The 16,497-nt window shown below is 37.2% G+C and overlaps 1 protein-coding gene across 2 annotated transcripts in view; it reads left to right on the top strand.

The window, feature by feature from the left end:
• DYM (dymeclin) overlaps window positions 1-16,497 on the top strand; it is a 252,328-nt gene that overhangs the window by 82,757 nt on the left and 153,074 nt on the right. For both annotated transcript variants that reach the window (XM_081097587.1, XM_081097586.1), the window contains exons 7-8: window positions 804-929; window positions 2,780-2,922. In XM_081097587.1, the coding sequence (XP_080953713.1) occupies window positions 804-929; window positions 2,780-2,922 (269 nt within the window). The remainder of the gene's footprint in view (window positions 1-803; window positions 930-2,779; window positions 2,923-16,497) is intronic.

The following is a 16,497-nucleotide window of genomic DNA, read 5'->3' as shown; positions in this document are numbered from 1 at the left end:
TTCTTCTGGAGTTATTACTTTATTTTTGCTGTGTTGTTGAGATTTCTATTTTCCTGGGCTAACTATTCCACATGATAATCGTGTTTCAATTTTTATAATAACTGAAGATTTCTTAATGCATTTATTCCTGTTTGTGCTCCTTCTCAGAAAAATTTCGTTTCCTTTTTATTTGATCTAAGATTTGTTTCTACCCTTGATCTTAGCCAAATGGCTGAGATGCGATAAGATTTGTTTCTAAAAGGGAATAATGATCTTGGGAAGGGACGAGAGTATTCCTTTCCAAACAAAATCTGCATATAAGACAGGAATAATTTGTTTAGTGTGCATACTTTGCTGAACGTGCAGAGTTGGCCTTGAGAATGAGGGCACTAGAGACAGGAGTGTAGGACATGCCATTGTTCTCATTGGAAAGTGACTGTCAACTTGCAAAGGCATTGTTTTCTTTCCTACACTGATGTCTCTTCAGTTTTATAATCTGAATATTTGTTTCTGAGTTACAACTGAACAGAGTACTGCTGGAAATTGTTTCCATTATGCTCTAATAAATAGACTTGTCATTCAGTAGGAGATGGGAATGGGAAAATAGGGAAGTAATGGGATACCTGACCCAAGTGTAAGAGCTAATGACTGGGGAACAGTTTCATATTTTTTTCTTAATTTAATTTTTATGTTAAACATATTAGTATTTTTTTATAATATAAACATGTTGAATATTTAGATTTGAGTTTTTAAATTCAGAAAAGAGCAATATATTAACTGTTCCAAACTGATCCATTATTCTGTTTTGTTTTCTATTTCTCCAGAGACCTTACATATGAAATATCAGTGGAAGCTATATCAACAATGGTTGTTTTCCTTTCCTGTCAACTATATCACAAGGAAGTTTTGCGACAGAGCATTAGTCACAAGTATTTGATGCGAGGTCGATGGTATGTTTCTATTTTAAATGGAAGGGGGTGGGAGAAAGGCAGTGAGAGAGAGAGAGAGAGGGAAAGTGACCACCTCCCACACTCCCCCAACCAGAGCTGGGATGGAGCCTTTAGCTAAGGAACGTGCCCTTGACTGGAACTGAACCCAAGATCCTTCAGTTTGAAGGCCAGTGCTCCAACCACTGAGCCAAACCAGCCAAGACTAAATTTGTCCAGGTTTTTAACAAAATAGTCATGGGGATGTAAAGTACAACATAGAGAATATAGTCAATAATATGGTAATAACTATGTATGGTGCCAGGTGGGTACTGAAAATATTGGGGGGACGACTTTGTAAATTATATGGTTGTCTAACCACTGTGCTGTACACCTGAAAGTAATATAAAATAAAATTGAATGTCAACTATAAATGAATATTTGAAAAGTAAACAAAAAATAGATTTGTCTATTTTTTTATTGTATAAATCTATATTTTTGGTCTTATCCCCGTAGTATTTTTAAAATTTTTATTTATTGATTGATTTTTGAGAGAGAGAGAGAGAGAGAGAGATTTGTTGTTCCACTTATTTATTGCATTTATTGGTTGATTTTTGTATGTGCCCTGACTGGGTATCTAACCCCAAACCTTGGCCTAACCAACTGATGCTCTAACCAACTGAGCCGTCTGGCCTGGCCTCTTACCTTGTATTGTTTTATATCTCCCATCAGACACTCCTCTAGTTGTTCTGTCAGCACCTCAAACTCAACACATGAGGAACTAGATTCTCCTTTTTTGTCCAAACTGTCCATCCTTCCTGCCCCCGTTACTCCCCAGCTCCATTGCTTTCTGTAGTGATTTCTTTGTAGAATTAAAACTTTGAAGTCATCTTTCTTCTCTGTCATTCTCTATGTCTAAGCAGTCATCCAGTAATATTTGTTCATTGAAATTATTTTTGTGTCTTTCCCTTTTTACTACTTCCACATAACCTTTTGACTGTACCTACTTTCATTTAGTCAATACATCTTTATTGTGTGCTAACCATGTGCTAGGCATGTTAGGATGTGGGGCTATACTCTGAACAGAAGCTTACAGTCTTCTAGTGGGTGGGGATGGGAATAAATTAAATACACACACACACACACACACACACACGCACACGCATCTTCTATTGGTACAGTCTTCACAGAGTTTTGGAATGTAAGACAAAGACAGAGTAGCTTTAATTAAAGTTCTCAGGGACTTTCATCCTTCTTAACTACCTTTTTTTTCTTCATGGCACCTTCACTGATAATAGGGGAAAGGCCTGAGCTTTGGCTCAAGAGTCTATTAAGAAATTTTCTCTATATTGCAGGAACTGATCTATCACCAATTTGTGGACACACATCCCTTTTCACCTATTTTTTTTTTCTCCCTTCTCCTCATCTCATTACTTAGAAACAAAGAGTATAACGTTTACAAAATCTGTATACATACAGATATATTTTTGTATGCATGCACTAATTGAAGAACTTCATGCTTAAAAAGTATACTCTTTTGTATTATTGCTTTTCCCTGCTAATGCTATATTACTACCTCCCTTCAAGTGCCAGTTACTGTATTATATACTGAATTTGTAATATCTCACCTGTTATACAGATTACAAATAAGGTGAGTTCAGGAGTGGAAGTGATTTGACCAATGATCTATGGCATAGTAAGGAGAAGCCAGAGTTAAGCCTCAAGTCTGATGGTCTTCACTATCATGTGACCATGCTAGACTTCTTTGAATTATGCTAATCTTTTGTATTACTAGATTATATAGGTTATTATTATATGCAGTCAGATGACTCCCATAAGTATGAGTGTGATTGTCTTCTTTTTTCCTTCTGTAGTCTTCCATACACCAGCAAACTTGTGAAAACTTTATTGTATAACTTCATCAGACAAGAAAAGCCACCTCCCCCAGGCGCCCATGTTTTCCCTCAGCAGTCGGATGGGGGAGGACTGCTGTATGGACTTGCATCAGGCGTAGCAAGTAAGCCCTTTCTGACTTTTTCAGTGCTTTGATGTATACAGATTGTTAATTAGCCATAAATAATTCTGTTTCCCTTGGCTGCCACGATTAATAGTTATATTGGATCTGTGCAGCTATCTAAAAGTGACATACTGAAAGTAATTTAAAATATTAATTTTTGCATTCAGTGTAGTGAATGCATTTAAATATATGCAAATAATGAATAAATTGTTTACCTATAAGGCACCATTTTTCAAGAAGAATGTTTATAAATACTCATTTTATATGAGTTCTAGCTATACAATTCAGTTAAGCTCTTGGAAACTTTTTACTGCTTGTGCTTTATAAGGAAATCATTCTGTTTTAAGGACTTTATTGGTTAGGTTTTTATGTGACTAATTGGGTATAGTTTTCTTATTGTAATAAGTGTTTCATTTGTTGATGACCAATTAGTATATTTTGAAGAGTTTTGTTATAAATTCAAAAGTGGCACAAACGTGAGTTTTATCAGATTAGAAGCAAATTTTGTTAACTGTGGAAAGTCCTTTCCCACCAAAGCCTCATTTCTGCTTCACAGTGATCAGACCTAAGACTCTAGAAGTACCGAGTACCTCTGGTCCGCCCCTTTGTTGGTGTGAAGGACCTATGACTCGAGAGGCTATATAAACGGAACTTTTGCCTTATTCTGAAGGAGAAACAAAAAGTAGGCTGACACTTTGGTAGTTGTGAGGTCTGCACAGAGGTGCTCTTACTAAACGTCTACTTAATTACATAGTGCAGAGTGCGGCTGTTTGGAGGAATTTTAAATGGAGCTGAGTTCCACAGCTGAATTGTGGTTGTAGCATCCTCGCCACACTCAGGGAGGAGCGTCAGTTTGATATGAAAATGTAGTTCTACAGTGCGGTAACATTAGATAATGAGTCATGGGAACCTCTTTGTGTAAAAGACCTCTCTGTTGATTTTAGGAATTGATCTGTGAACCAGGTTTCTAGATTTGCCTTCCTTTGATTTCTTTTAATTATGAGTTGAGTTACATTTGTGATCAATCATGGCTTTGTCTTTGGTGCGGAGCAGGCTGCCTAGAATGCCAGACCTGCAGAGTTTTATTCTCCGAGTTCCTCTTACCCACTGCCTGCCTTGTTTCAGGTGAGGAGGCTGTACATGCTGGCTCATTCATGGCCATGAAGGCAGCATAGGAATGGCTTTGTGTGTCCCATGGGAAGACTTCATTAATACAGTAGTATTTGCTTTTTTAAATTATTAAACCGGTATAGGGATTTAAAGGTTGAGTATTTTGCAGTATCCCAATATGGTTGGAGATTTTGGGGAGCAGACAGTAAGTATAAGGTCATTCATTGCTTTCTCCAAAACAATGGCAAAACTTTGGAGTTTTTTTGTTGTTTTTGTTTTTTAAAAAGTAAACATAGATTCATGGGTGGTTTTGGTTTTTCTTGAAGTTGTGTCATCAGAATGAAGTCCAGGATGGCATCTGGTGTCATCAGCATCAGGTGCCAAAACACTTGACTTCTAAATTTTAGATCTGCTCCCACCTAGCTAGCAGTATATTGGAAGGAAGTTCCTTAATTTTCCTACCTTCCAGGTTCCTTGTCTTTCAAATGAGAAAGTTGGGATAGATGATCTGAGATTATTTCCATATAATTTTCAATGATCTATGGTCTTTTAAAATTTACTACTCAGTTAAAGGCATTAAAATAGTTAGAATTTTAGTGTGCTATAGTTACAGCACATTTTATATAGCTTTCTTCCTAAATCTTTACAAAGCTATTCATGCAAAAATATAAAACATGATGGAGTAATTATTGTTATTTCACAGCATGCAAGTCAAAGGATTATAAAAACAACAAAAGGACATTCTCTTAAAAAACAAAGCTGTGTATTGTGGGTAAAATGTAAATTTGATCACAGTATGTAATTTGAATAAAGCCACATTCTAGGAAAGTCTGTCAAACTGACAAAGAAAATTTGACTTTAGTTCTCAGTAATCACTTTTGATGATTTTTTGGTTGGTAGTTAAGGAATTTTCCTACTTTAAAAATGTGTTTTTAAATTTTTTTTATTGGGTTTTAGAGAGAGAGGAAGGAGAGACAGAGAGAGAGAAACATTGTTGTGAGAGAGAAGCATTGATTGGTTGCCTCTCATATGCACCCTGACTGGGGATTGAACCCACAACTTGGGCATGTGCCCTGACCGGGAATTGAACCGTCAACCTTTTAGTGCATGGGATGACCCTCAACCAGCGGAACCACACTGGCCAGGGCAGAATTTTCTTACTTTAATATTGGCTTGAGGAAATGTGATTTGGAGGTTCCTCACTGAAAAGAACTAATGTTGCAAAGCCAGATGCAGATTATAAACTCTTTTGGATTATCTTCATTTTCGTTGGGATTGAATTTTTCGTGGGACAGAAAACATTTCCTTTCATAGTGTGTGTATTGTATGTCTTGCTGAAATTATTTCCTCTGGAACAGCATGCCTTATTTTGGAAAACTTTATAGTTTTGGATAGTGAAGTTCTGTTGGTTCTGGCAAGGGAAGATGAGAATCCTGGTGCTACAACTGGGTCCAGATGAGTAATGAGTCACATGTCTGGGCCTTCACAGGAGTTCGGCAAGCCTTCTCCAGTTCATTCTCATTTATTTCCGGTTATCTGTTATTTGTTTCCTAGATTCCTGCAAAACCTTTGTTAAATCTTCGGTGCCTAACACTCTTTTTCATGCCTTTGCTGGGTTATCTCTTTAACCTTGAATCCTCCTTCCTCCTCTCTGTCACTTCGATTTTCTGCCCATCCACCCATTAAGCTCCATCCCAAGAACTACCTTCTCCATGAAGAGTTCCTCTGCTCCCTCCCAGCAGGATGTAATCTTCTCCTGTGGCACTCACTCTGTTTGCATTATGATTACTGTGTAGAAGTTTTATCTCCCTACATTTCTCTACATACAATACAGTAAGAGCTAACATATTTATAATACTTCTGAGCTTACAGAGCAACTTTTCGTACATCTTACTTTATTCTCATGGCTACCTTGTGAAATAGATGTTTCTACCTTTTGATGTGCTACCTATAGAGATGTTCCTAGCTATTAAATTGCTTGTCTAAGATCACACAGGAAAGAGGTGATGTTGATTTGCACTTGATGTTAGTTTCTTTGCTTCCTGAACTTGCTGTCTTGTCTCTCATTGTTACTGTCTGACTCCTGAGTGTGTAAGCGGCTGCTTGACTTCTCTGAGGTTGTTCACTGCAGTGTCTAGCAGAGCACCTTACATCTGGACTCTCAGTAAATACTTGTATGTAATCTAATACCAACGCTAATGCTCATCTGCACTCAAGGCAGGTGTGAAGTCAGTTATAGCGACATGTCTATCATTTTTTGAATGCCTTCTGTTTGCCAGACAGGTTAGCAGCTATTTTACATACATACTTATCTGCTCTTTTAAAAAATATATATTTTTATTGATTTCAGAGAGGAAGGGAGAGGGAGAGAGAGAGAGAGAAAGAGAGAGAATCATTGGTCGGCTGCCTCCTGCACGCCCCACACCAGGGATTGAGTCTGCAACCCGGGCATGTGCCCTGATTGGGCACATGTGGCTGGGAATTGAACTGTGCATAGGTCGACACTCAACCACTGAGCCACGCCGGCCGGGCTCCCTCCTCCTCTTTTTTAAAGCTTTATTTGGAAATAAAAGTCACACATACAGAAACGTTCTAAAAATAAAAATATTATAAAAAATCTATATAGCTTTATTTAGATTGATTTGTTAACTTTCTATCCCATTTGTTATGTATTTGTATTCGTTCCTTCCCTTTCTTTTCTTTTATCATTCTGCACGCACACACCCATGCACACTTCTTTTGAACCACTTGAGGGTAAGTTACATTCATCATGGCCCTTTACCCCTAAATACTTGAATGTGTACTTCCTAAAAGGTAACATCTCTTACACAACCACAGTATACTTATCCAGTTAGTCAATTTAACATTCAGCTATCCTTAAAAACAAATGAGGTAGGCATTTGCTTCTACCTCAGTAAAAATAAAGAATAGAGATTTCCCTCTATAGTTCAAAATCTCCTTTAGTAAGTATGTAATGTCATTTGTGTTGCTCTTAAATTGAATTTTTACAATTAGGTTTTCTTGTGCCTGTGTGTACCAGTTCATCTATCTTAGACTAAACACTCCAGAATGCAGCATCTGTCCTTTCTGTTTATTACTGGCCTGCAGAACACAGTGGGTGCTTGGATAATGTTTGCTCAAAGTGTCACAAACAATTAGAGGGATTATTAATACTTCTTCATTACTACCGGTAAGTCTTTTTGCAGTTAAGGAGAATGGTGGAAATTAACTTGTCTAGATTTTGTTCTTTTTTAAAAAGCGTTTTTACATGTGTCAAGTGTGATTTGCTTCTTTAACTGAAAGCGGTTATATATATAAACCACTGGTAACATATATAAAATGCATGCCAACACGCCGCTATTCATAATCTTCAGCACAAGAAAAAATGGCTTCCTTCTCCTCTGTAGTTTGTTAGTTTAGAAATTCCTCTAATATGCTGAGAAAATGGCAAAATAATCAATTGCTATATTACTTTACTGTGTAGAAAAGAATGCTACAGTTTTAATTACTGTGGTTTATTAAGTGAATCATAGAATTCTAGGCTTGTAGAGATAATTATAAAGGCCCCACGGTGGCTCCCAGCATTAGCAGTGCCTCCTGGCATACTTTAAAACAATGCATGTGCTTACACCTTGGAATTTCTGAGTCATACGGCATGAGGTGGGGCCGGCCATACGCATTTCCAGTAAGCATTCTAGAAGATGGTGATATGGCTGGTCCATTTCTGCACCACTCGGGTGCGGGCCCTTTCCTGTGCTGGAATCTGTTCTGCTGTGGGCCCATCATGGCAGGCACTTGAGTCAGTACAGTTAATTACTGAGGAATACATGGTTTCGAGGCAGCTCTAATGGGTTCCACTGACCCCCTTCTGTGTAAGATCCTAGTTTCCCTTACTGATTTCTGCATTGCTCTCTGTTGATGAGGTCCAGTTTATCAGTCTGTTCTCTGGTCTGACCATGAGTACGGTTCTCCAGCATCAAATAAATTGGAACTGGAACACCCCTCCCAACCCCCCAATTCTGGACACTGTGCTTTTTCATTAATCTAGTCAGAATGCCCGTTGGCTCTCTTGGCAGATAATATTCAGTTATTAGTGAACTTATTGTTCCTTTTGCCATAGCATTTCTGTCCTATCTTTTCTCCTTCAGGTTTTATGTACACAGGAACAGACCTTTCAGTGTATTTCAGTTAGTTATCATTTTGTTAGTTGTGGTGTAGACCATAGTTCCACCCAAAGAATAAGATTTGTTCTCATTTTTAGCTCTAGATCATCATTTAAAAAGTATTTTGGGGCTTCCTGCTTTTTTCAGGCTTATGTCCTTGACAACATATTGTGAGAGTTTGACACATTCTAATTTCTGTGTGGAAAGCAGAGTATATATGTAAAATAACAATGAAAATTAATAAAACAGGATTTTGTGTCTCTTTTATGGAGAATAGATTTTATTTCCTGGAATCCCAGTGAGGATTTGCTGTGGGGGCAGTAGCCTGTTTTCCCCAGACAGCCAACAGTCGAGTTAATGAGAATTCCTAAAGTTTCCCTGACTTGTAGGACTTAATCCCAAGAATCTTCATGAAACTGGGGCTGGTAAACCCCCCAGTGGCAGGAGATGCTGGGCGAGCCTCTTGTGAGTTCATAGCAGGCTCTCCCCCTCCTCTCCTCTCTCTGTTCTTTGGATTACACCTCAGGGACCTCACAGCTGCCTTTTCCCTCCACTCTCCCTGGAGTCTTTGTGGATCAGGATGGATTTCCAGAGCCTGATACTGAGAATCAGATGATTTAGATGGAGTCCCAGCTCAGGGTGACCTTAGACATGTTCTTCAACTTTGAATCTCATTATAAAGCTGATAAATATAAGCCGTTTTGTGAGGCATAAGTGAGATATTGTGTATAAAACCACTTCTAAAACTGTGTAGCATTTATCCTCATGTTCCATGTACCAATCCTCTGCTGCTGCTTGTTAATTAAAATTAAAATAATTGAAAAGGAAATAAATTTAATTAGATGAAATTAATGATCAGAAAATCTCTAACAAATTTATGCCCCACAATTTAAAAAATTAAGAGAATATTTTATCATTTTTATCTGCTCAGTGTTTGAAACTGTCTTTTTGAAAACTGGCTAAATTGAATACATCAGCCATGTTTTTGCTGTTTCTCCAACTGGCTTTTCATTTTATGTGGTGCAAATTTTGGCCAATGGCAGTCAGAAAGGAAAATTTGATTGTTAAATAGATATTGCCCACAAGTGATTTGTCCTTGCTTCCTAACTGAACTTGCCTTGACAACAATCACTAAGGTACCATTTCTTATTTATTAATTTATCTGATTTTATTTTCTGCTTGAGAGTTTTTTATAAAATTGGCCAAAGATTTTAATAAACACTTGACACTGACCCAAGCTGAATTGTAATAAATATTTCAAATGTTCATCTAATAAAAAATATCAGTAGTATTAGTAATCTTAGTTATTGTCAGCAAGGCAAATGATATTTATTTCTTACTTGAATTTGTAAGCATATCACCCTACCTTGTTAGAGATAGTCCACAAAACAATGGCCGAAGACCCTTACCTGTGTGATTCATTATCCGATGGGAGCTCAGTGTTTGGTGGCAACAAATAGCTCACACTGCTGTGACAGTTCCATAGACGGGTGGCTTGGACGGTGGACATTTATTTCTCACTGTGCTGGAGTGTGGGAGTCTAAGATCAAGTGCCGACAGGTTGGTGTTCTGGTAAGGGCTCTGTCCTGGCGTGCTGACGGCCACAGTGTATGTTCACATGGCGGAGAAGGAAGCTCTGGTGCCTCTTCCTCTTCTTGTAAGGGCACTCATTTTATCATGGGGTCCTCATCTAAACCTCATCACCTCCCAAAGGCCCACTCTTATTACCATCACATTGAGTGTTAGGGCTTCAATATTTGTTTTGGGGAGACACAAATATTGAGTTCATAATATGTACTAAGTAGGTTGTGCTGGAATTCCTCTCACAGAAATTCTCATTTTGGGAGACTGCTGGTCTCCTTTGGATGTTGATAGCTAAGGCAACTTTTAGCTCCAGTCATTCTTTATTTTAAACCACAGCCCTGCTTAGTGGTAGTGGTGAGGGTTGTGGACAAAGCAGAACACTCACGGCCCACTCAACCTCACTAATGTGTGTGTGTGTGTTTTTAAGGCATTCCAAAATAGATAAGCAGCTCCTCCAAAAATACAATTTTGTGATTGAAACAGATTTTTCCCCTCTGATTTTGGAGTCCACTGCTTTATATTGTCCTTTGGCAGGACTGGCTCTAGATTTTGGTAACTTGGTATTATGGAAGAGGTGCAAGTATCAGGTTCTGGCTGTTGGTAAAGACCAAGAATTGAATGCCAGTCCTGCCATTTGTTAACTAGGGGTTCTTGGGCTATTTAACCTCTTAGTGACTTAGCTTCCTCACAGTTAAATGAGGATTATCTTCCCTGGTAGGGGCTCAAATGAGCAAAAGTATAGGACACAGGCTGGCACCTAGTAGGTACACAGTAAAAAGTCACTGTTGTAACAGGTACAGCATGGTAATATTTAAAAGGTAACTTTTGTTGAGAAAAATAGAAAAAAAGCCAGTGACCGTATGATTTACAAGTTTACTCTGAATTTGAATGTAAATAAATTATGAAAATATCTGATATCTATTTATAATATAAATTTCATATATTCACTAAAAGAATTATGTTGAATAGTTATATTGTGATAAGGAAAGATAAGTTATAACATTTATTCAGTGTTTCTTTTGATTCTGTTCTTTGACTTTGTCTTTTAGTATATTTTCAAGCTTTTAAATTGTCTCTACTGCTTAAAAGAAGGTGAAGCAAGGAAGGTTGACCTTGGGATTTCTTGTGTTCCTTTTGTTTTTGTTATAAGACACAACTGTAATGTGATTATAATTGGGTATTTAATGTTTTAAAGAGCCAAGCCTGATTAAATGTGTTCTGCCAAACTGCGCTTTCCATCACAAGTACTGAGGTTTCACACAATAACTTCTGATATATGGCTTTTCCACTTGAATGAGCCATCAAAAATGTTTTTTCCCCTTTGCTTGCTGTGGTGGGTGTCCCAGCCAAATTATAAGACTGAAGTGGTGATTATTTGTTTAGACAAATGCTGTAATGGAGAATTTAATAAAGTAGAATTTGGAGATTAAAACTCATATTTCTCCAAACTGCTATTATTGAGAAAGTGATTAAATTCATTATGATAGGGATGGCGTGCAGTAGTTGTAATTTATATTATGTGATGTTTTTTTTCTCTTCAGTTTTGGCTTTTGCTGGGCTGACTCATTGAGAGAAGGAGAAAAAGTATGTGGCAGTCAGAAACAAACAGGCATAGTTGTGAAAACATTCCTAATTAAAGCACTTTGAATTTTCAAAAAAAGAGAGTACTTTATAAACAGTAATTACATTCTCATCCATTTTTATTTGGGATGCTTTGGTAGATTTTATATACATGGTGAAAGAATGACCTTTTTTTCTTCTTTATTTTCAGGAATGAACTCATTTTTTGACTAATAGAGTTAATTTCAGTTTACTATTTCCTTGTATTGGTTTCTTGCAGGGACACATTGAGCATTTAGATTAGTACCCACAACACAGAATGACTGTATTTAGTTGTAGAGTAGTCATATAAGTTATTTTACTTTTAATTGTTCTCTGAAAAAAGGATTTATGTCTGATTTTAGACTTTTTAAAAGGTGTTTATGAAATGATATTCATTGGAAGTAGTATAATGTCAAAATACAATATTGACTTATCTTTTATTGTAATATGCTAACAGCCACTCCCAAACCAGTTTCTAGAAATGGCTTTGAAGTCAGTATGCCATCGTATACTCTCATTTCCTTCTTAACAGATTTGAAGGGAAGATTAAGGTCTCTTTATGCCACAAATAGTTGGGGAACGAATTCATTCATCTCCAGGAAGAATATAGAAGAAAGCGAACAATTTCAGATAAAATTCTAGGAATAAGTTTCTAAGTCATGCTCTAAGTGTTGTTTATTTGGCACCAATTTTTTAATGTTTTTTATTTTTATTTTTTATTTATTTATTTTATAGAGAGGAAGAGTGAGAGAGAGAGAGAGAGAGAGAGAGAGAGATCAATTTGTTGTTCCATTTACTTATGAATTCATTGGTTGATTCTTGTATGTGCCCTGACCAGGTTTCAGACCCACAATTTTGATGTATTGTGTAATGCTAACCAACTGAGATACCAGTCAGGGCTGTTTTTGAGACTTCTGTAGCATAATTTATTGTGGAATTTTAAAATTTAAAGATATTTAAAAAGTAAGAATGTTAAAATTATGGAATTCTAATTTTTGAGAGCGTAAATCTTATTTGAAAAATGAAACTATTAAAATGAATTTGCTTTAAAACTGTTAAATTCTATCAGTTAAGTGAGTGTAACTTTTATTAAGCAGCTGTTTTAATTTACATTAATTTCAGCATGGATGTTTGGAAGTAGTTTCAAAGGTTAAATTTATTCAAGGTTATTTGCTTACAATTTGTGAATGGTAATAAAAACCCTCATAAATTATAGTTGGTGTAGTTTAGAGACCCCTTTTACATGAATAAATATTTTAAAATCTCTAGTGTTATGAGTTATATGAAGACTTCCCTTTTGAAAATTTTCTGCAACTTTGAAGTTATATTGATGGGTGCATATAGGGATGCATAGATGGGTAGGGATGTTATCACAAATTTAGCAAAATGTTAATGTAAAATCTAGGAGATGAGTGTATAATTACGTATTCACTATATAACTCAGCTTTTCTGCATGCTTGACAATTTTTATAATAAAATGTTGGGGGAAAATAGAATCACTATGAGGATGAATTAATGTTGTAAATTTCAGGTTGCTCTTTAAAAAGCTATCGCTAAGCTCCTAATTCTTCCTGAATTGCTAGGTAAGATTCTGAAGAATGTGAAGTTTGGACCAGACCTGGGCTCACATTTTTACTGAGAGCTATTTAGCAATATAAGCTTGTGAAATTTTGTAACCTCTCGAAGCCTTTCCCCATCTGTAAAAATGGAATGATTCCTTGTAAGATTATGGTAAATGTCTTCATTTTTCTCCTCTTCTGCTTGTTAGTAGGTTTTGTGAGCCAGACCATGGTCTGTGAAGGCCCAATGAATCAAACTCGGTGGCTGTGGAAGGAGAGGGCAGCCTCTGCACTCACTTCTGTAAGGCCTTCGTGGCCCCATACGTGACAGAGGGGAAAGGGAGGAGAGAAGCAGAGAGCCATTCTCACCAGCAAAAGAATGGTGGATTGGAAAAAATACAGCTTTTGGCATCAGATGGGCCTGAGCTGGAAACCGAGCCCTGCCTCCTATGAGCTGTGTCACTTGGATTAAGTTACTTAACTTTGCTGATCCCTAAGTTCCTCATTTAAAAAATGGCATGTAGACTCTCTTTACCTGTCTGTGGGCTTTTGTGAAATTTAAATAACATGACAAGTAGTGAGCAAGTTTTTAGAACATGATAAATGCTGAAAACAAATACTAGTTACCATTTATTTACCTGCCTCATCTTTTTCCCCCTCTCGTTTGTATCAATTTCTCTAGTTTTACAAACATCTTACATATTTTGTCTTATATGTTTCATGTTCCTTCAGCCTTTCTACTTACAAAATTAAGCAACTCCCCCCACCCCCAATTTTCTAGATTATTAAAAAGGGTAATCACAGATCGAGCAGCAGCCTCCTTAGCATCCTTAACTATAACTTCATCAAATTGGAAGCCTTACCAGCTGTCAGTACCATTTTTCAGGCTAAAGGAATTACAACTCCACACATAAACTGGATGACTCTTAGAACACGACCTTGTGTCAAAACAGCAAGTTACAAGAAAACACATACAATATGAAAGTTCAAAGACAGGCAAACCTATATCCAAAAAACCAGGCAAATCTAAACTACGGTGTTTAGAGTTCCGCCTGTAGATGGTGAAACTCTAATGACAAGCAAGGACATGGTTATCATGAACATGGATAGTAATATTTGATGAGGAGCAAAGTACCTGTCCTCCTCAGCTTACCAGGAATGGCAGCAGTGCGTAGAAGTATGTTTCATTCTTCAGATGTCTTTGGTTTGCAATTTAAATGAATTTCTTGTTTACTCTTGTTTGTTACTTTTGAGTTTAACCAGTACTTTATTTTGAGTTACACCAGTACTTTATTCTTCAGGGTGACTTTTGTTGACTGGTGTTTCTTAACCTTTTTCTTTATTATCACCATCCTAAAGAGCCTTTTTAGAGCATTTTTTCCTAATTGCCATTGCCACTCCCAAAGGGAAATTTCAAGTCACAAATATATACTGTTTATATCTGTGCTTTATACCTAAAAAGAGTTAGTTTTTTTCATCCTTCCCACATCAAATTTTCAAGTTTTGCCCCAGGAGCTGATACTGCCACCTTTGAAAATGCATAGCGTAAGCTCACATTGGTAGAGCCAACTTCCTCCAACTCTGTTTTTTGAACTCCTGGGGTGCATTTTCTATTCCTTCATCTTCTTTCTGTCCAGCAGGGCCATACCTCTCAGAGATATTTAAATGACTTCAAACGACTTACAATTTGATTTTGTATTTCCCTTATTTGTTTTTACAGTCACAACACTGACAGATACTAATGACAATATAGTTTTTTGTAAATTCATATATATATGTATATTTCAGAGAGGAAGGAAGAGAGAGAGATAGGCCAATGAGAGAGAATAATTGATTGGCTGCCACCTGCATTGCCCCCCCCCCCCACCCCGCCCCCAGGGATCAAGCCCTCAAGCTGGGCATGTGCCCTGACCAGGAATGGAACCGTGACCTCCTGGCTCATAGGTTGACACTGAACCACTGAGCCATGTTCGCTGGGCTGTAAAATCCTGTCTTGCTTATGTAACATTATTTTGTATTTTCCACGTCATTAATGTGTCTCCAAGAATACAATTTTAATAGTATATCATGTGGATCCATTATCTCACAGAGACCATTAGAAGTTATGAAAATTTAAAAAATAAGATTAGCTATAATTCCACCATTGTAACAAATCAATCTTCCTTTTTTTCCTTATTCTTTTTCAGTTCTTGCCCCTGTATATATGTATATATGCACATATAGCAAATTAAATATTTAAGAGACATTTAAAATGTGCAAATAATATCTTTTATAATTAGGATATGTTTTGAAAACAAAATAGCGTATTACTCTATGCTTGAAAAGTTGAGTCCTAATAAAGAAAGGTGCGGTTTAAATCCAAGGTGTTACTTTTATTAATTTCAGATCCTGAATTGGTCAGATTAGGAGAGCAGGCAAATTCTTGCAGTAAAACAGCTCAAGTTATTTACTTCCTCCTTTTGGCTGTATGATTAATAGCACATGTTTGAGGCATCCTGTTGCTCGCATTCAAAGGGAGAGTGTTATGGTAAGACTAGCAGTACTTCTGCCAGCTCTCATGTTGTTCATAAAGCTCACTGGTTTATCTGGGCACAGTTGTTTTTCCTGAGCTAAGTTAAAGCGCTTAAAAGACAGGGTATGTAAGGCAAACTGGCTGTTCCATCATCTCAGGTAGGGGCATATTTTGGGGACATTGCAAAGGATTTATTCGGATGTGGTATGACAGTGACTGCTAGTTTGTCTCCCTCCTGTTTTAGCTAACTACATGGATGCCAAGCATAGATCAGATTTCTCAGTCCCCTTTGTAGCCAGGTATGGTCTATATTTTGGCCAAGGGAATGTGAGCAGAAGTGGTATAGGCAAACTTAGAGGTCGAGTTCTTTTTTTTCTTCTTCTTTTTTCTTATTTATTTATTTATTGCTTAAAGTATTACAAAGGGTATTACATATGTGTCCATTTTATCCCCCTGCCCTAGACAGTCCCCTAGCCTCCCCTATCCCCCAGTGTCTTATGTCCATTGGTTATGCTTATATGCATGCATACAAGTCCTTTAGTTGATCTCTTACCCCCCTACCTCCTGCCCCCCAACCCTCCCCGGCCTTCCCGCTGCAGTTTGACAATCTGTTTGAGGCAGCTCTGCCTCTGTATCTATTATTGTTCAAAAGTTTATAATGGTCTCTATTATCCATGAATGAGTGAGATCATGTGGTATTTTTCCTTCATTGACTGGCTTATTTCACTTAGCATAATGCTCTCCAGTTCCATCCATGACGTTGCAAATGGTAAGAGTTCCTTCCTTTTTAGAGCAGCATAGTATTCCATCGTGTAGATGTACCACAGTTTTCTAATCCATTCATCTACTGATGGGCACTTAGGCTATTTCCAGATCTTAGCTATGGTGAATTGTGCTGCTATGAACATAGGGGTGGATATATCCTTTCTGATTGGTGTTTCTGGTTTCTTGGGATATATTCCTAGAAGTGGGATCACAGGGTCAAATGGGAGTTCCATTTTCAGTTTTTTAAGGAAACTCCATACTGTCTTCCATAGTGGCTGCA

This window comes from Myotis nattereri (genome assembly GCF_964212035.1).
Source record: "Myotis nattereri genome assembly, chromosome: 8".
In the NCBI taxonomy this organism is placed as follows: Eukaryota; Metazoa; Chordata; class Mammalia; order Chiroptera; family Vespertilionidae; genus Myotis; species Myotis nattereri.
This window is presented reverse-complemented; position numbering and strand designations above follow the sequence as displayed.